Source organism: Mastigoproctus giganteus, chromosome 4 (assembly GCF_048544385.1).
Source record: "Mastigoproctus giganteus isolate SK-2022 chromosome 4, ASM4854438v1, whole genome shotgun sequence".
In the NCBI taxonomy this organism is placed as follows: Eukaryota; Metazoa; Arthropoda; class Arachnida; order Uropygi; family Thelyphonidae; genus Mastigoproctus; species Mastigoproctus giganteus.
The window spans coordinates 153662497-153680087 of NC_143578.1; the positions used below are offsets into that span (position 1 = coordinate 153662497).

General features: G+C 41.0%; 1 protein-coding gene across 3 annotated transcripts in view; it reads right to left on the bottom strand.

The window, feature by feature from the left end:
- LOC150087125 (dual specificity calcium/calmodulin-dependent 3',5'-cyclic nucleotide phosphodiesterase 1A-like) overlaps positions 1-17591 on the bottom strand; it is a 769106-nt gene that overhangs the window by 392952 nt on the left and 358563 nt on the right. Inside the window, exon 1 of one of the 3 annotated variants that reach the window (XM_090371824.1) lies at positions 14989-15473. The exons of the other annotated variants lie outside the window; for them this stretch is intronic. Within the exon in view, the coding sequence (XP_090227950.1) occupies positions 14989-15154 (166 nt within the window). The 5' untranslated portion in view covers positions 15155-15473. Of the gene's footprint in view, positions 1-14988; positions 15474-17591 lie in introns of those variants that run through there. 3 annotated transcript variants of the gene reach the window in all.

A 17591-nucleotide genomic window follows, 5' to 3' on the forward strand; every position in this document is an offset into this window, starting at 1 on the left:
ATATTGGTGACTGAAAGTATTGGTCTGTGATGATTAAAGTAGGATATATAAATTTTTACATTGAAGAGTTCACGACTAAATACACCATCTATAGTTGTTCCATTACGTGCAGTATTTTTCGAAAGATCTGATGACGTGTCCAAGTTGAACAATGTTTTCATAAATGTGCAGAACTCTTTTCCAGCCTCAAAGTTTATTTATTTCTAAAAATCTTAATATTTCTGTTTCTAAATCCTTAGCTTTCCAACAATATGCTATACGTCAACATTATCCCGTTTATTAAGTGAGAAAATTTGCTTGATCACATGTTCATATTTTCCACTATCCTGGAAAAACTACTGCAATTTTCAGAGGTTTGAAAAAGTTTCCTCTAGTATAGAGCTAAGATGAAGCTCAGTGCAAAATTTCATTAAATTTAGTCCAGTAGAAGATAAATTATTGTTACCATCATACAAGTAAAATTGCAACAATACAAATTACAATAATTGGCATCTGGCGGAAGCTGAAGATGACATCACTTCCGTAACGCTTTTCGCATTACGGTTTTTCGTTACAAAATTTTTGGAATAACGTAAAAACGTTTTTAACGTCGAAAATTCTTACTAACCACGCTGACTAACTCAGCCACGGAATGGAACAAGCCCATAAAAGTTCTTCGCGTCGTTGAAGGGACTCAAACTCGGACTTTTTCCATCGGTCTGAGAAGGACGGTGTTTATAACCACTGTGCTACTGCGAAGAGCATGGTCACGTTCAGTGAGCTTTCATGAACAAAATGAAAACATCACCAACGGTCAGGATGGTGTAGACTGCTAGAAATTGCACGAATTGACAAGCCAGGAATGTCACATCCGACAATAATGCGCCTATAGAAATTAGGCAGCTCGGATCTACATACGACGAGAACAACTTATGAGGCTCATGCACGTTCCATATATACCGATCTGAATTACTTGTTTATTGGGGAAGATCCAATAGATTTTGCAAACATTGGTCGAAATATTTTGGAGGGCAATGTATACAGTGGCGGACAAAAGAACTGCATCACCTTAAAAAAAAAAAGTAACATTTGTAGTGAAACGTATAAGATATCGCTTGATTACAGTCATTGTGTTTGTCGCAAAGCAAAGGTATTGCGTCAGATAGGGCTTCTATTGCATCAGCCGTTAAATACGCTCATTAGTATCCTGTTTTGCAGAGGTGTAAACATGGCTCTCCATATGTTCAGTTGACACCAAGAAAAAAAGTGTAGCTGTTGCTCTGTCCCAGGAAGGGCTTTCTACGCGTGCTATATCTGATAAAATAGGCTGCCACCAGTCAACAGTATCTCGTGTGCTGAAATTAAAGCGTGAACCCGGTGATGTGAAGAGAAGACCTGGATCAGGCCGTAAGAGAGTGACTACGCCTTCCCAAGATCGATATTTGAAACGGCTATAGCTTCGTAATCGCCATGCTAGTGCTTCTGATCTAAAAGTGGACTTTGAGATGGCCTCTGGTGTTGAAATAATTCACAAACTATCCAAAGACGGCCTTCGGAATGTGGTTTGTATGCCTGTCGGCCCAAGAAGAAGCCTTTGTTGACCCAACAAATGAGGAAGAAGCGACTTGCTTGCGATAAAACGCATGTTTCATGGACATGGCATGTTTCATCTTTTCTGGCAGATAGAAATTCAACCTGCATGGCTCGGATTGGAAGCGATATGTCAGAAGAGGAAAATCGGAGGCATACCAGCCTGACTGTAGAACACCGACTGTAAAGTTACCCGCCGGTCAGAAGGACTGGAGATGCATAACAAGCAAAGGGGTGGGGCGAATTAACGGAACGGTGAATGCAGAAACCTACACTGCTATCCTGGAGGAGTGCCTGAAACCCGTTATTAGGAATCACCACACAGACGTCCAAAACTGCATTTTTGAACGGGACTCAGCACTTTGCCTCATCAGTTTCTCTGTGTGAGAAACATATTACACCAATGTTTTCCCTCGTTTTTCTCCCTTAAGGTGCAGTCAGACCTCAGAAATGCTGGAATTACAGTGTTGGACTGGCCCGGCAACAGTCCACATTTGAACACTATTGAAAATTGCTGGTACATAATGTCGTCTAAAATTGCTCAGAAGAAGCCAACAAGTAAGATTCAGCTGCAGGACAGCGTTGTAAGGGTGTTCACGAAATTGGGCAACCAGAAGTTGATTAACTGTATGCCAGATGGTTGCAAGGCTGTAATTGCAGCTCGAGGAGGAACAACAGAATACTGAGGACTTATTTTGCTGATTTACAGTACATGATACTATTACGTTAACTTCTCATTTCAGTTTGTACAAGTAAATGCAATAAAATGTATGTTTGGTTGTGATGATTGCCATTTGCATGATTTCTCATATTTCAATTAATTTCGCGTTTTTCCCTTTGGGAGGGAAGATGTTTATGGCAATTAGGTATATCAGGTGGAGTCTTTTTATTGGATTTCATTCACAGAGATATATATCCCATCTAACAAATGCATTTCGAACATTTCTGCAACCCACAATGCAGCCCAAAACAAATTATTTGCAAAATTCACAAATAATGCAGTTTTTTTGTCCGCACTCTATAATATTTTTGTTCGGGAAATTTCCTTAGCATATCGACTACTTTAATCATATTGAGCTGGTTGCTAAAATTCTAAATAATTAAACGGAGAAAATCCCTTCTCCCAATTTCAGATCCGCAACTACAACTCCACAATTGAAGAGGCCTTCGAAAATTGCTCGAGCCTTAGACAGTATTCGAACCAAAGGAGTAACAAGTGGGCTCAACGTGCTGTCTTTGAGGATACAATACATGGAGGCTTGTGAATTACGAACACAAAGGCGCGCTTTAGGTCTAGGACTTTATAAAGTCCTAGAATTTTATAATAATGTTCTAGGCGTGCTTCCAGCCATGTCGCAGTACATTACCATAAAATACAGTACATGTATATGGACCGCATAAACGGAACTAAATTTATATGTATTTTTCATTTTATTTTTCCTTCGTAGTAAAAGTTCTCAATTCCATCCAGTCCCTAGAGTTTAAGAGCAACAACCATTTCCGTCTTGCACTTTTGGAAAAGTGCGTGACGACTTTCATCAAAGGTTAAACTGCGCAAGTCATATAGTAAGTAATTCTCTTAATTACTACTAGGAGGCGGGTCACAATACATCGCAGTAGGCCAGAGGATAATTTGAACCCGTTCCAACAGAGCAGGCGAGTGCTAGTACATACAGCATTAACATTGGTGAGGTGACCTTAATAACAAGAAGAACTGAATAGGTTGGCTATAGCTACGCGCATTAATTATTCACACTTATCATGCATTTATACACACACTATACTCCAGAATATATATCTGGAAACCAGTACTTTAAGAAAACGGACCCTTATTGAAGGAATGAATAATGTTAGAAGAAACTTTCGTCTTTAATGATAGCCTTCTGGAATATCTATTACCAATTTACGGCGGTAGGCAGCTGATATTTCCCTCTACCCCTCCTTCAAAGCAGTCATCAGCTGCCTGGTCGAAGAGGGGCGTATGGGCGGTATCCTGATCCGGTGTTCTAGCTCATCCCAAGGATGTTTCACGGGATTTGGGTCAGAATGCCATGCCGGCGAAGCAAATTCTGCAAACGCTTCGGTCTCTTAAACCAACTATGAATCGTTCGCCATTCTTAAGAATACGTTTTTTTTGGGGGGGGGGGGCGATAAATCCATTATTTTCCATAATACAGCTAAGTGTGGATGTAGTTTCTGCTGTGTGGTTTAATTATCATCATTGAATATCAGCTAATAAAACTGCCATTTTATGCTTTGTTCTAAACTGAATTTATGACTTAAATCCAGGATTTTCATGTTTAAAAGTTAAATACTTTTTAAAAGTTAAATTTTAAGAATCCCACTAGGCATAATTGAAATGCTTCGTCTCCCCAAGGCGTTTCAAGTATGTTCAAATAGTATCCAATTCTGGAGTCGTTGTACAGTTCTTCAAGATATTTGATACTCCTCCCGACGCCACAATCGGAATATCACGTTTAGGTGGGCATTCAGAATTCCAGCTGCCTCTACCTGCGGTTGCTTTATTTCTATCCTGCCGACCGCCCTCCACAACAATCATCATTCATACGGTGGATCTGTGCCACCGGACTATGGAACGTTAATAATCTTATCTCAGTATCCGTGGGCAAACGACGAACAGATAGTCCTCATTATTTAAAACAACTCATATTTGCCTGCCAGAACGATGTGCACTTGGGGCTATTTTCATCAGATACTTGATGTGCACAATTTCACTCGATTTATAAAGGATAGATGCGCAAATTGGATTTTTAACTTAATTTTTGCCACCAATATTACAATTGTCCCAATATAACAAACAGGGAAGAGAAGTGTTCCTTCCCATGCAAAATACAAAATCATGCAGGCACCAAGGAAACACTCCATTCAGAATGCTGCAACTCAGCTGTCAGAATACATCAGGAATGAACAGAACCATTTTGTTACATTCCTGGTGTAACACCTAAAATGTATGAAAAATAGGAAGAGGTACCGGTTAACTAACTCAAAACGTGAAGACACTACTCGCTCGTACAAGGTGAAGACACTACTCGCTCGTACTAAAGTATGCATGTTATCAAGGAACCCTCAATATTAAGCTAACGGGCGGTTTGCGGAGGAGCCGAGTTTCTATACCTTCGCCAATATGCAGTCAAAGAAGTCCTCAGATCTTCCTTGACAATGTAGCGAGTTTGCCACTTGTCACTCGTTGGAAGGGATTGGGTTCAAATCTCGTCGGAGACTAGATGAATTCTTAAACGCCTCTTCAAACCGGGACCGGAGTACGCCGATAAAAGGTGAAAACAGAATCTTCCCCATGGGCTCTTCTAGATTTTTTTTATCCTGCACAACACGGACATCGGCGCATCAGCATCTATAGCAATATTGATCTTGTGTATTACGTCTGTACAAGCGTGTATTCATGGATCGAGTTACATACTGTGTGCGCCGAAAAATTCTATTCTCTATGCCTGACATCGGCTGCCTAACAGCTCCGACCCAAAATACCTTAAAGAATTCATTCAATCTCCCATGGGATTCGAATCGAGATCACTCAAATCGAGCAGCCAGTGCAAAAATCACTCAACCACAGAGGACAAGTCTGGAGTCGTACAGTTCAAGATATTTGATACTCCTCCTGAAGCCTGGAACTATCACCCCAATTGGAATATCACATTTAGGTGGGCATATGCTATGACCACAGTCGACGCGCCATAGGAACTGCCATATAATAATAATATTCTTTATTAACATAAATTTTATGCAATAGTGATTCCTTACACAGAAAACTAGAGGAATCTTACAATTTGTTGTTTATGCAAGCGATTTTGTTTTATAAAAAAATATATTAATAAATAAATAAATAATAATAATAATTAATATATCAAAGCAAAGATGATAATCAAAATGTAAAAATGAAGTAGTAATTACAGCTAAAAAGGACTACAAGTTGAGCAGAACATGAAATGACATCGGCTAACTAAGATCGGCACTTACATAAATGTCCTTTACAAACAGCAAGATAGGACAAGATGCCATCGCGATATGCCTTGTCTATCGTCCACAGGTCGATGTCGATGTTGAGCGAGTTGAGAGTGCCCAAAGTCACATTAGGGAAGTGTCTCTTGAAATTCTGTAACCGCTGGAGCCTTGAGCACAAGGAGGGGGTACTACGGAGATGTCTGCCTGGCAAACGCGAACCAACCGTGTTCCAGATGTTGATGTGATCCTGCTTAGCTGAGCACAGATGAAGGAATGACTTTATTTTTAGTACATGGGCTCTGTGGACTATGGGCGTATATTGCAGGTTGCAGCAGAGAGTAGATTTAGATGTTGTGTAGATTTGGTGCCACCACAAGTTGGCCCACTTCAGCACCCAGAATTCGAGGCCCCACAGTTTCCTGAGGCTGGTGGGTGATGCCGCCGACCAAACTTCCACGGCATAGGAGAGTACACTACAGAAGTAAGTTGCGAGGTATTTCTTGATTATTTGCTTATTGTGCGTTTTGCACAGATCAATTTTCATTCCCCAGAACGCTTTCAGGGCTTTGGAATACTGAGCTTGGATTTGTTTTTTATAGGTGAGGTTGGCATCAAGGATTACTCCTAGGAATTTGACACTGTCTGTGGGAGTCAGGACATTTCCTGCCAATTCCGGAAGTAGAGAAGATGCAGTATCAGCAGAAGTCATCCGACTGGCGTAAAGATGAGATAGTTTGACTTCTCTGGATTGACTGACAGGCCAAAAAATTTAGTATACTTATAGAATGTATTTAGGTAGCTGTTTACAGATTCAGAGGAGGTTTGTCTTTCTTGTGAATGACCAACATGGCGTTTGCATGGCAAGTAGCAAACAATATCATCAGCATACGATAGGAAACCTGGAATTTGATTCATTAGTGGAACGAATATTGCTGCAAATAACAATTGTTATTTGTTATTTGGATTTTTAGAAGCATTAGCAACTAAAGCCATATTGCTCTGGGAATATGCGGTGGTCATTCCCTGACCTTTCCGCATCCTCCGTATTTGGTGGTGACGGGCTCGAACCCCGGTCTAATCAAGAAGAGTGTGCTATGCACTGCTGCTCCTTCCCACCTGGCTACGGAGGCGCCGCAAATAACAAAGCTGAGAGAGAACCACTTTGTGGGATCCCTACTTCGACGCTTTTAGTGACTGTAATGCCATCGCCTTTGAAGTGAAGCATTCTCCTAGATAGCAAATTATTGAGGATCTCGAGCATATTTCCGGATATCTCGTAGAATCTCTCAAGTAAGGCAAGAAGGGGTGTTATTTGGACTGAGTCGAAAGCAGATTTCATGTCCAGAAAAATGGTGTGAAGATCTTCGTTGTCATTCCAGGCGTGCAGTATTTTCTGTGATAATAACTGTTGGCAGGTTACGGTAGCTCTATTAGGCATGGCATAATGGGTATGTTCTGGCCTATGCGCAAAGATTGTGAGTGCTACATCATTATAGATACACTTCTCGAGGCATTTCAGGAAGGGAGAGGCAATTGATATTGGCCTGAAGTTAGCCGGTCTTTTCGCACGAGGCTTTTTCGGAACTGCCACGACTCTCTATGATAACAGATTGAAGGCACCTGTGAAAATTTGAGTACTTTGTTGTAGAGTTGAGTGAACTCTTTGCTGATGAAATAAGAAGCAAATTTTAGACTAAAAAGAGGTATTGCGTCAATTCCTATGGTGGACCTGTCAGGTAGTGAATTTATTATTTTTATTAGTTGTTCTTCGGAAATTTCTGTATTACTAGAAGGTGAAGATACATTAAACGCTTCGTTCCAAGGATATGCTTCGGACACACGGTGATCTCGCTTAAAACGCAGCACATACTCACACCTTTCCTGGACATCTAAAGATAAAGGGGTGCAAGTATGACTAGTGGACCACACAAGTTTTCCCCTGGATAGCCGGCCGTTCATGAAATTGTCAATAGAAAATTGTTTCCTCTTCTGGAAATCCATTCTTGCTTTGTAAAATTTGGCGTATGACTCTTGTGAAGGCGACTTCTTGTAAGAGGCATGGGCTGCCTGTTTTTCCCTAAAGGCCTTTGTCATGAGGTCATTCCACCATGGCTTTGAGTGGGAATATAGATAGCACCAACTGGTAGAATCACCGTCCTCCTTTTTTTTGGCTGATGCTACATAAACTCATATGCTGCTTTCTTGCGTCACGTGCCTCTACTACTAGTAGTCTCTACACCGGATGGAAAAGCTTGTGTTTGAATTCTGTCGATAACGCAAGGAATTTTGATGGGCCTTTTTGGCAATGTAACTGGGTTGATCTCACGCGAGGATAGCATGGTTTGTTTCCTCCCGGAAACTCGGGTTTCTTTGCCCCGCAAACAAATAAATCCACCACAAGTTGTAGAGTTTTAGGAGCATCAGGGACTAAGGCAATATTGCTCCGTGTATATTATCTGTAAAATTGGGGATGTTTTCTGAGGTCGATTTTCTGTTTGCTGGACGAAAAACCCGAGTTTCTGGGATAAAAAACCATGCTACCTCTCGCCTCAAAACTATTATATTTAGGCCACCCGAATAATTAAATTCATCTGCCGTGCTGCGTCTTATGTCTGTTCACTGCGTGTGGTCGGTTTGTCTGTTTGGCGGACGAAAACCCCCAGTTTCTAGGGGAAAAAACCTTGCTATCTACGCCTGAGACCGAATAACTCAGCCACGGAGTGAAACGAGCCCATTAAAGTTCCTCGCGTCATCGACGGGATTGGAACCCGGACCTTTTCCACCCGGTGTGGGGAGGACGGTGACGATATCACTGTGCTACCCGCGCAGAACCTCTCGCCTCAGACCGACTGAATTTTCCATTCGGTGTGGGAAGGAAGGCGATTTTGTCAACTGTGCTACACACGAGGGCTCCCAAACAGAACACACGCAGTTTGTTCTATATATATACGGAACATGATGGCCTAAGTTGCTGATACACCTAAAACTCAACAACAAACCCAACCTACCTATATACATCTGTAGACTCCATGTTGGGACTAAGCACTATGTCTGATTCCCGTAGGAATGGAGGTAATAATATATTATTCCTTTGGGTATAAAGTAAGGGATATTAACTAGAAAGTCGGTCTTTAAAATAACGCACTATTTGTTTAACTTGTGGATAATGGGTACTTCGTTAAGAACAAACATATTTTTTCTCTTGCCTATAGGATTTTTAAGATTTACACAAAAGTTATGGATTTTGAGCCAAACCAATTTACCGAACTGATCTGCATTATTCAATCATCTATGTTGGCTTTGTCCTGTTTAATTTAAAGATTCGCATTATAGCTAGTAAATGCTAAATCGTTTTAAAGATTTAAATTCTATTTTTAAATCCGAACCAGAAATCTGCCCTTTACTTTGAGAACTATCTAGGATTCACTTTTGACGTACCTAAATGTTATTTAAAAAGTATTACTTTGCTTGAAACACACAGCTTTAAATTTTAAGTTACATTTGGTGATATGTCTAAACCAAAAAAACAAGTGAACCATCTGAAAATTCACAGGAGAATTTTCAATTGCTATGAGAATCTTCGCCTTTTTTGCATTTGATGCATGAGCAGCAATATTCCAGTGAGAAGTTTCGAAAACAAAGTAAACGAAAGAGAAATCAATTGCAATTTTGCATAATGAAGTTAGAAACAGAATATCAGCCTTGAACTTCTCGTGCATATTATCATTAACCCATTTATGGTGACTTCCATTAGCTAAGGTTTCAACATGCCGGCAATCAAATATATAATACAGCAGCAAAGGAAGCTATACAAAATCTAGGAATTGAATAAATCGACTGACTGTTTGCATTTCTATGAAGCCTGATTGTACTAAATTTCAGTAGTTGGAGAAGTAAAAATAAAATATTTGCTGGTAAAATGAGTTTACTTCTTTATGTCCAAAAAGGATTTTTATTAGCATAAACTCTGTTAGTAACAAAAGAACTTTAATGGTTGTTATAGAAACAGCAATTGCGTATAAAACTCCATTCCTGCCTTGGCAACTATTGTCAGCATATCGCGAGCTGTATTCAAAGTTCCATCGGTTAATTTTTACTCATTTTGGGTTTTTCTATTTTTTTAACGAATGAGGGTGTTTACTTTTCTTATTACTACGTAATACTTATGTATTTTCATCGCTAAGATAAAATAGGAGTTAAAACTAGTGGAACAAAAACTGTTCGACGCGCATAATTATCTGAAAGCGATTTGGGAGTGGTGAAACAAACGACACACGGATGAGTCCATAGTATTAGGACGGCTGATAACTAAGACAATCTGCAGTATGTGAGTACAGCTAAAGCCACTCTATGGAAAGTTTTGTACGGTCTTTTAGCCAGTACACTCCAAGATACTACACAACAGTTATCGGTTTTTACATATTATTTTAAAATGCAGCAGAACAGCTTTTGAATTCACCCTACTTACTGGGATTTATCTCCGGTGATTTTTACACGAATTTGAAACAGAGTTTAATCAAGGATGCAGAATATTGTTTTTCTATGAGAGAGCATCAGGTACAGTATAAAGTGTGTTAGCTGTCTGACGGCACCAGAGTTTCCCCCATCTCGTTGGAATAGCCTGTGTATTCCACAATTCAAATTACGGCCCGCAGCGATTATATTGGGGGTAAGGCTACAATATTAACCTTATGTCCGCCACGTCGAAACGCTTTCGCTTAAATCCTTTTAAGGTCCAACTCCAAAAACCGCCGTGATACAAAACGTAGCGGTCTCCCCTACGAAACACTGAATTTGTCTAACATTTAGCTGGCGAATGTACTGGCATAGTTTTAATTATACTACCTCAGTTATAATGGGGGAGGGAAATCGATTCCACATGGCGGCGAAAAGAGCAATGATTTCCTTCCCTCCCCGCAATATAATTTAGTTTCTCTGCCACTTGAATGACGGCCGGGTCATTAATTTCTGTTATGCAGCGGGGCCATACCCCCAACAGGCAAGGTACAAGGAATGGCCAGAGACTGGAGGAATTTATTACGTGTTCATCTATCGTAGTCTCAATAAACCAAACCAGCTGCCAACTTTTTGCAACCTCCGTTGGGAGGCTACAATAGATGTTTCTCTTGCCACTCGAAACATAGCAGGAAACATCACAGACTGGATGGTCCAGATGTCTGGACCACTTCAGACCATAGGGCCCTGACATTCCAACTCAACAGGAACCTAAATCGACAACTGCCAGCAGAAAGAATGGCCCAACGCTATGCGTTGCAAACTGCAAACGGGGACCTGTTCCAGAAAACCCTCACAGACAACAAAAACAGAAAGATGCAAGAAATCAAAACGGCTGGGAACCCTGATGAACTCCAGAAGACCATCACCGAAATTATAACAGTGGCTGCAAACACCTCAATCAAACGGAAACGGCCCAAACGTTGGTGGAACCAAGAACTTCAACAACTTCGCAAGGACGTCCAGAGCAAAAGTACAAATTTCCAAAAGGCAAGAAGAACTTGGCCTGAGCGGGAGGTGGACGCGCTCAGAAACCTGTATAGAGAAGCGCGAAATGCTTATACCGCCCTCATAAGAAAAAATAAAAAGGAAACCTGGGAGAGACTAGTAACAAACTCAGGGAACACTGACCCCTGGGGTGTTGTGTACAAGGTTGTCACAAAAAAGTTCCCCAGAGGTGAAGTGCTTCCAACCACTGTCACGCCCCAAGGAGAAGAAACCTGTTCGTGGGAGGCATCAATAAAAAATATACTAGATTTCACCTTTCAATCCCACAAAGACCCACAAACGGAGGAGCAGATCCAGACCTGCAGGGAAAATGATAAGTACAGAACAGATAATGCAGAACCGCAATTCACTACGGATGAGCTCATCCTGGCGGCTTTACGTATAGCGGCGAAAAAAATGCCCAGGTCTGGACCTCCTGGAGCCGGAAATAATCAAAAAAGTCGTAGAAATAGAACCGGAACTCTTGCTCCAACTCTTTAACCTATGCCTGACAGTGGGAGCATACCCACAAGATTGGAAAATAGCCAACGTTAAACTAATAATTAAGAATCTAAACAAACTACCAGAACAGCCATCTTCCTACAGACCGATCACACTACTTACAATACTAAGTAAAGTTTTTGAGCGGCTACTGTTATGCAGAATAAATCACCACTACCAACAGGCAAACCTACTCTCACCAAACCAGTACGAATTCAAACCTGGTCGATCCACAGTTGATGAACTCCAAAGCCTCATTGTCCAAGCACAAGAATCTGAGAAAAAATACGTGCTAGTTATCTCAATTGATTTTGCCGGGGCGTTCGACACCCTATGGTGGCCGAGCATCCTGGGTCGGCTCCGGGAGGCAGGGGTTCCTGGCAACCTCTTCAATGTGCTTAAAAGCTATCTCACCGACAGAGCAATCAAGATAAAAACTCCCTACAAAGAAATAGAAAGAAAAACATACAGAGGGTGCACACAGGGGTCAGTACTTGGACCAATAATGTGGAACCTCCTGATGGACCAGTTTCTAAACAAGGATCTGGAAGGGGTCCGCTCACAAGCCTTCGCGGACGACCTCATCTTAACAATAGCAGCTAACTCCAAGGCACAACTGGAAATACTGGCAAACCGCGCTGTGCAAATTTTCCAAGACTGGGCTACACACCAATTACTACAAATCTCACTGACGAAGACCAACTCTATTCTCTTAAAGGGAACACTGAACATCCACAGACCACCCCAAATTAAAATTGGCACTAGAACCATAAGGCTCAGCACAGAGCTTAAATACCTGGGCGTCGTCTTGGATACCTGATTATCCTTCAAACCGCACCTAAACTACGTAAAAAGAAAAGTAAGAAACTGCGCTGCCTTAATAAACAGAATTGCCCGAAGAGACTGGGGATTGAAACAGAGAACGATGATGTTTTATTATAAAGCAGCCTTCTTACCAATCGCAATATACGCAGCTGGTGCCTGGTACAAAAAAGGTCAGCACAGCTGCAAACCTAAGAATACTTGATTCCATACATAGAATCATGCTACTCACTGCTACTCGCGCCTGCAGCACAGTGAGCACACACGCTCTGCAAGTCATCGCAGGAACCCTCCCCCTTAGACCTAAAGGTGGTGAGGAGAGGCATCTTCCACGAGCTCGCTAAAGGCAATGCTTGTACACACCTTGCACCTTGACTTCAAAGGAGATCCAGGAAATAACAGCATTGCGGAAAAAAGAAGCCTTCAGATCCACTTGCTGCAGGCGTGGTAGGCACGATGGGATGTCTCCATCAAAGGTCGGATAACAAAGAAATTCTTTCCAAATGTAGATAGATTCCAACCTAAATTACCAACCTGGTACGCACCTGCTCTGTTTGTGACGTACCTACTCACAGAACATGGTACCTTAAACGCCACACTAACAACTCTGGGAATAATTGAAAATCCAAACAGCACTTGTGGAGCTCCAGAAACCTGGTCGCACCTAATATATGACTGCCACTAATATGACGACATCTGCTGCCAGCTGGTGACAAGACTACAACATTCACCCAAGGACCAGGAACAATTCATCCTGGACGATAAAGAACCATATATGGCATTCACAGAATTTGCGCAGAAACTGTTTAACAGACGCCGAGCCACACTAGCCCAACAAGCAAATAACAACACAACTGGAAACTAAATGGAATGAAAAAATGCAGACAGACCCGCAGACCAAAACGGTAGGAATAAGTAACAAAAGGAAACTAAGAATGGAACAAGCAACATAACGACAATACAAAATGGGACAAGCTACTATTCCCACAACAAATTCCATACCTCCAAAGAGAATAAAAGGACATGCTCTACAACTCTGTGACTGACTGAACCCTGAATCTGCAAAAGGGCCACACGGACCTGAACCATGCAGCTTCACTGCCATCAAGCCTCGTTGGGGATCAGAATCGAGCACCTGACTCGATTCCTTTCCAACCATACCACGGCGGGGAGGAGACACCTTGTATCCTCCTGTCGAAACCCCCCCTTTCCTCTCTAGTGAGGCATGGGCATGCTTCACTGACCAACTGGCGGCATCTCTATCGCTCCCATACTTCTATCTTTACCCCCCCCCCGAGTCTTCTGTCTCCCCTCCTACTCTATCTATATACAACGCGAACACCCTACACACTAAATTTAACAACACTCAAAATAATCTTCTCCCAGTCTCAGCCTATCCATCTACGTAATATCAAGCCCCCCAGCGGTGTGTACGGCATACAACGTATGTTGTATGCAGACAAGCGAAATGAGTATATACATGTGTATATACACATACATATTATGATTTTTTTTTTTTTAGGTCCTAGCCGCCGAAATCTCAGGAAGCTAAGCGGCAGGACCTGCCGGAGTAACTAAGTCTACTGGGTTCCTGGTCTGCCTCCACGGAGCGAAGGTGGGGCAACATTGGGCTCCAGCAGGGGCCCAGCGGCTAAATGACCAGATGAACAACGGTACATGACATTACACACTTTTAAATCTCTGGCATTCCCAGCAAACTGGTACACCCACAATGAAAGCAACGCGGAGATGGGGGAAATCCCTGGTGCTGCATGACATCAATATACCTTACACCTTACCTTATGCAGCGGGGCCGATTTTCTGTACTTACACTAATATACTTATATACCTAATATTGACGTAGTTGCAAGTAACAATCTTCTGAATGCACCCCCTTATGGTAAAACCTCCAATACAGACGTGTATTTATAAACTCTGGCGGACAATTGATAATTAATTATTAATCTGGAATTCAAACTGTCATTTTATCCTAAAATAAAACGAAAAATCAAATCTATTATTCAAATATCGGAGGTGAACGGAGAAAACAGCCGCTCTTTTACAGCTACTGCTGTCCTTCGCTGGTTGGAACAAAATCAAAGTAACTTATTCATAATCACGGAATGCCATTAGTCACGTATAAACGCTACTGTATCTTTATTTAATCTTTTTTTTTTTTTTTTCAAAGGACACGCGGTGCAATTTTACAACAATGCTTCCCTTTAATTATACCACTGAAAGCAAACTTCGTTTACCACCAGCAACAACTTTTATATTAAATAATTCATTAATGATCCCTCTAATCATACAAACACACAAAGTTCAAACAAGCGGCGACCACGTGGTGTGTGGCTGGGCTTCCCGTTTATCGCATGACACAATCATCGCATATTTAGATTAGATTAGAAAATTACTGAGTAGAACTTAAACGTAAAACAAATTCGTGGCCACATTGGAAAACGATACCAACAATCGATCATTTGCAGCTTTGAAATCAGAAATTAAAGGCTTACTATAGATATTAGTAAGGCTTTAATTTCACTTATTCCTAACACATAGATTATCATTATTAATCTATTTTTAACTAGTACGTTTATAAACGAATAAACTTACCTATTAAATAAGAAACACCGTCGATATTGATCACACATTTACGAGTGCCAATGTCTTTAGCGGATTTCTCTAATTGTATTGGTACGCTGTGAGCTTTGTAAAGATCTTTGTTTCTTCGGGGCGAACCCATTTCCGACGTGATCTGAAAAAGTTCGGTGGTGGACATGGAGTTAAAGGTAACACTAGGGTGGAGCGACAAGTAAATATCCCTTAAGTCCGCTAATGGCACAACGGGTGAAAGACAAAGTGACCTGGATGACCTTTTCTATTTGTGTTGTCATCCGTCACTTTCGACACTGCATTCTCGTTGATTGCCTGTCTATATAGCGACACTTTCTTATCAGGTCTCTTCATTTGTGTGTGTGTGTATTGAGAGAGAGGGGGGAAGAGAAAGAAGGAAGAAGTTTATCCGTTGGGATAGTTATTATTGGTCAAAGGCCGGTGGAAAGTAGTAGGTTTTCCGTCGACTCGCAGCAGCCACTACGTGTCTCCTGTCCGTCGCTCGTGCTCCGCAACTCAGTGGCGGATCGTTAAGAACGCTCGGCTGTCCGTGTAGTCGTCGTTGTGCACGTGCTGAATTACGGCCGTGACGTCTTCCCGCTTGACTGTTCTGGTGGGATGCATCTACGTGTTGTAGCTTAACGCAATAAGGTGTCTTGTTCGGGGACCGGCACACGTATGACAACTTCGCCGTCTCGTGCAACGCTCTGCTTGCGAGTAATATATATCCCAAGGCGCTCGTCTTTTTTAGGTATTTTTCTTGTTTTACTAATGCGCAGCAGTTTGCCCGATACGCCAGTTATTGAATCTACAACCCTAATAAATTTCTGTGAATCGAATAGCCTCCCTCAACGGCAGTCCTTGGCGATATGAGGACTTATATCCATGTGATAACCTTTGTCGTTCGGCAGGAAAGTAACAACAGTTGCCATAAGTTCGCACAACAAATCTCGTGTCTGCTTCCCACTTAGCGAATGTACAAGAATATTATTGCTGTATTCAGTCATTGCAAAAACTCAACATCACTCACACGTTGTTGTTGTTAGCTTCGTTGTTGAATACGTTACCAATAACATAAAATTTAAAAAAAAGACACGAAACAAACTTCGTGGAATCACTATTGCTAAGAATAATTAAATAAGCGTTCTCAAACCATTTCTTCGTTGGGAAGATCTCTAAAAATGTTCTAACATCTTGCTTAATTCCAATTCCACACGAAGTAAATTAAATCAAAGTACGCAAATAAGTATTCGAAATTGAAGGGCTTTCATTGGTTTATTATTAGTAAACGCCATCTGCAATATTCATGAGAGCGTGGCATTTGAAACATTAAAAAACACTAAGCAATAAATATTTTTACAAACTTGAAAGTCTTATTTAACTGATCAATGTGAAACAAGTTTCGTGTCTTTTATCAACTTGCTTTTATTTATTTATTTGTTTGTTTGTTTGTTTTTTTAATAAAAACCTCAAACCCTAATAAACAAGGAAATACGTGTAAAGACAGGTTGGTCCAGAAAACGAAAGTTGAAGGAATAAATGAAGAAGCAAAAAAATTGGTTCTGTGGGTTTGAAATTCAACAATAAAATAATAATGACTACTTTCGGAACGTGTTCGGACTTGTTTGGAAGAGACAGAGGTGGGGGGATTATAGAAGCCAATCCAGAAGAACAGCGCCCATCGAAGTATCTATTGAAAAGGTATGCAACAGCAACAGGACGTCTTTGAGACAGAGAGTGGAGAGACTTTGTAAGAGATGGGTCATTAATTAAGCAAACTGTCCTCTTTTGAATGGAGCCTAGAAGCCTGAGAGAGGTCATGAGCGCACCATCCCAGAACAGAGAACAATATTCCATGGTAGGGTGAATGTGAGCTTTGTTTAGAGTGAGTAGCTGTTTAGAAGAAAAGTAAGGATGAGAGTGAAAGAGAAAACCCAGTTTTTTGGATAGAGAGGAATCAATATTTGTGTTAAGCTTATGCTAAGAGAGATTACATGTCAGGATAATCCCTATTAGATATGTGATCTAGCCTAGGAGCAGAAGAATACTTTCTGCGAAACATAAGATAGTACCGAGTTTTAGAGAGGTTTAAATTAACTAAGTTATCTTTGTTGTTCCACTGGAAAATTACTTGGAAATCAGTATTTAAGGAATTGATAGTGGATATTCGAGAAATTGAAGTTGTTTGTTCATTAAAGGTTAATCAAACTGGAAGGAAGAATGCAATTGCTATCATCAGAAAAATTACGGGTAGGATTTACAGTCAACAGAGGGTCAATAATACACAAGAGGAAAAGAGTGGGAGAAAGAACTAAACCTCGGGGAATACCAGCATTAGTGGAGAAGACAGAAGTCAAAGAGTTGTCTACCTGCACCCGCAGAGAGCGATCCGAGAGAAAACTGTATATCCAATTAGAGAAATTAATCAACAATTCATAGGATGGAAGCTTATTTAGAAGACTTTCATTCCAAACACGATCAAAAGCCTTTGAAATGTGAAGAACAACTGCTTGAGTTTTACCAAACTTTTCCATTGAAAATACACTGGTGATACATTGGTGGATTCCATTTACCATTATATCATATACCAGTATTTGTGATAT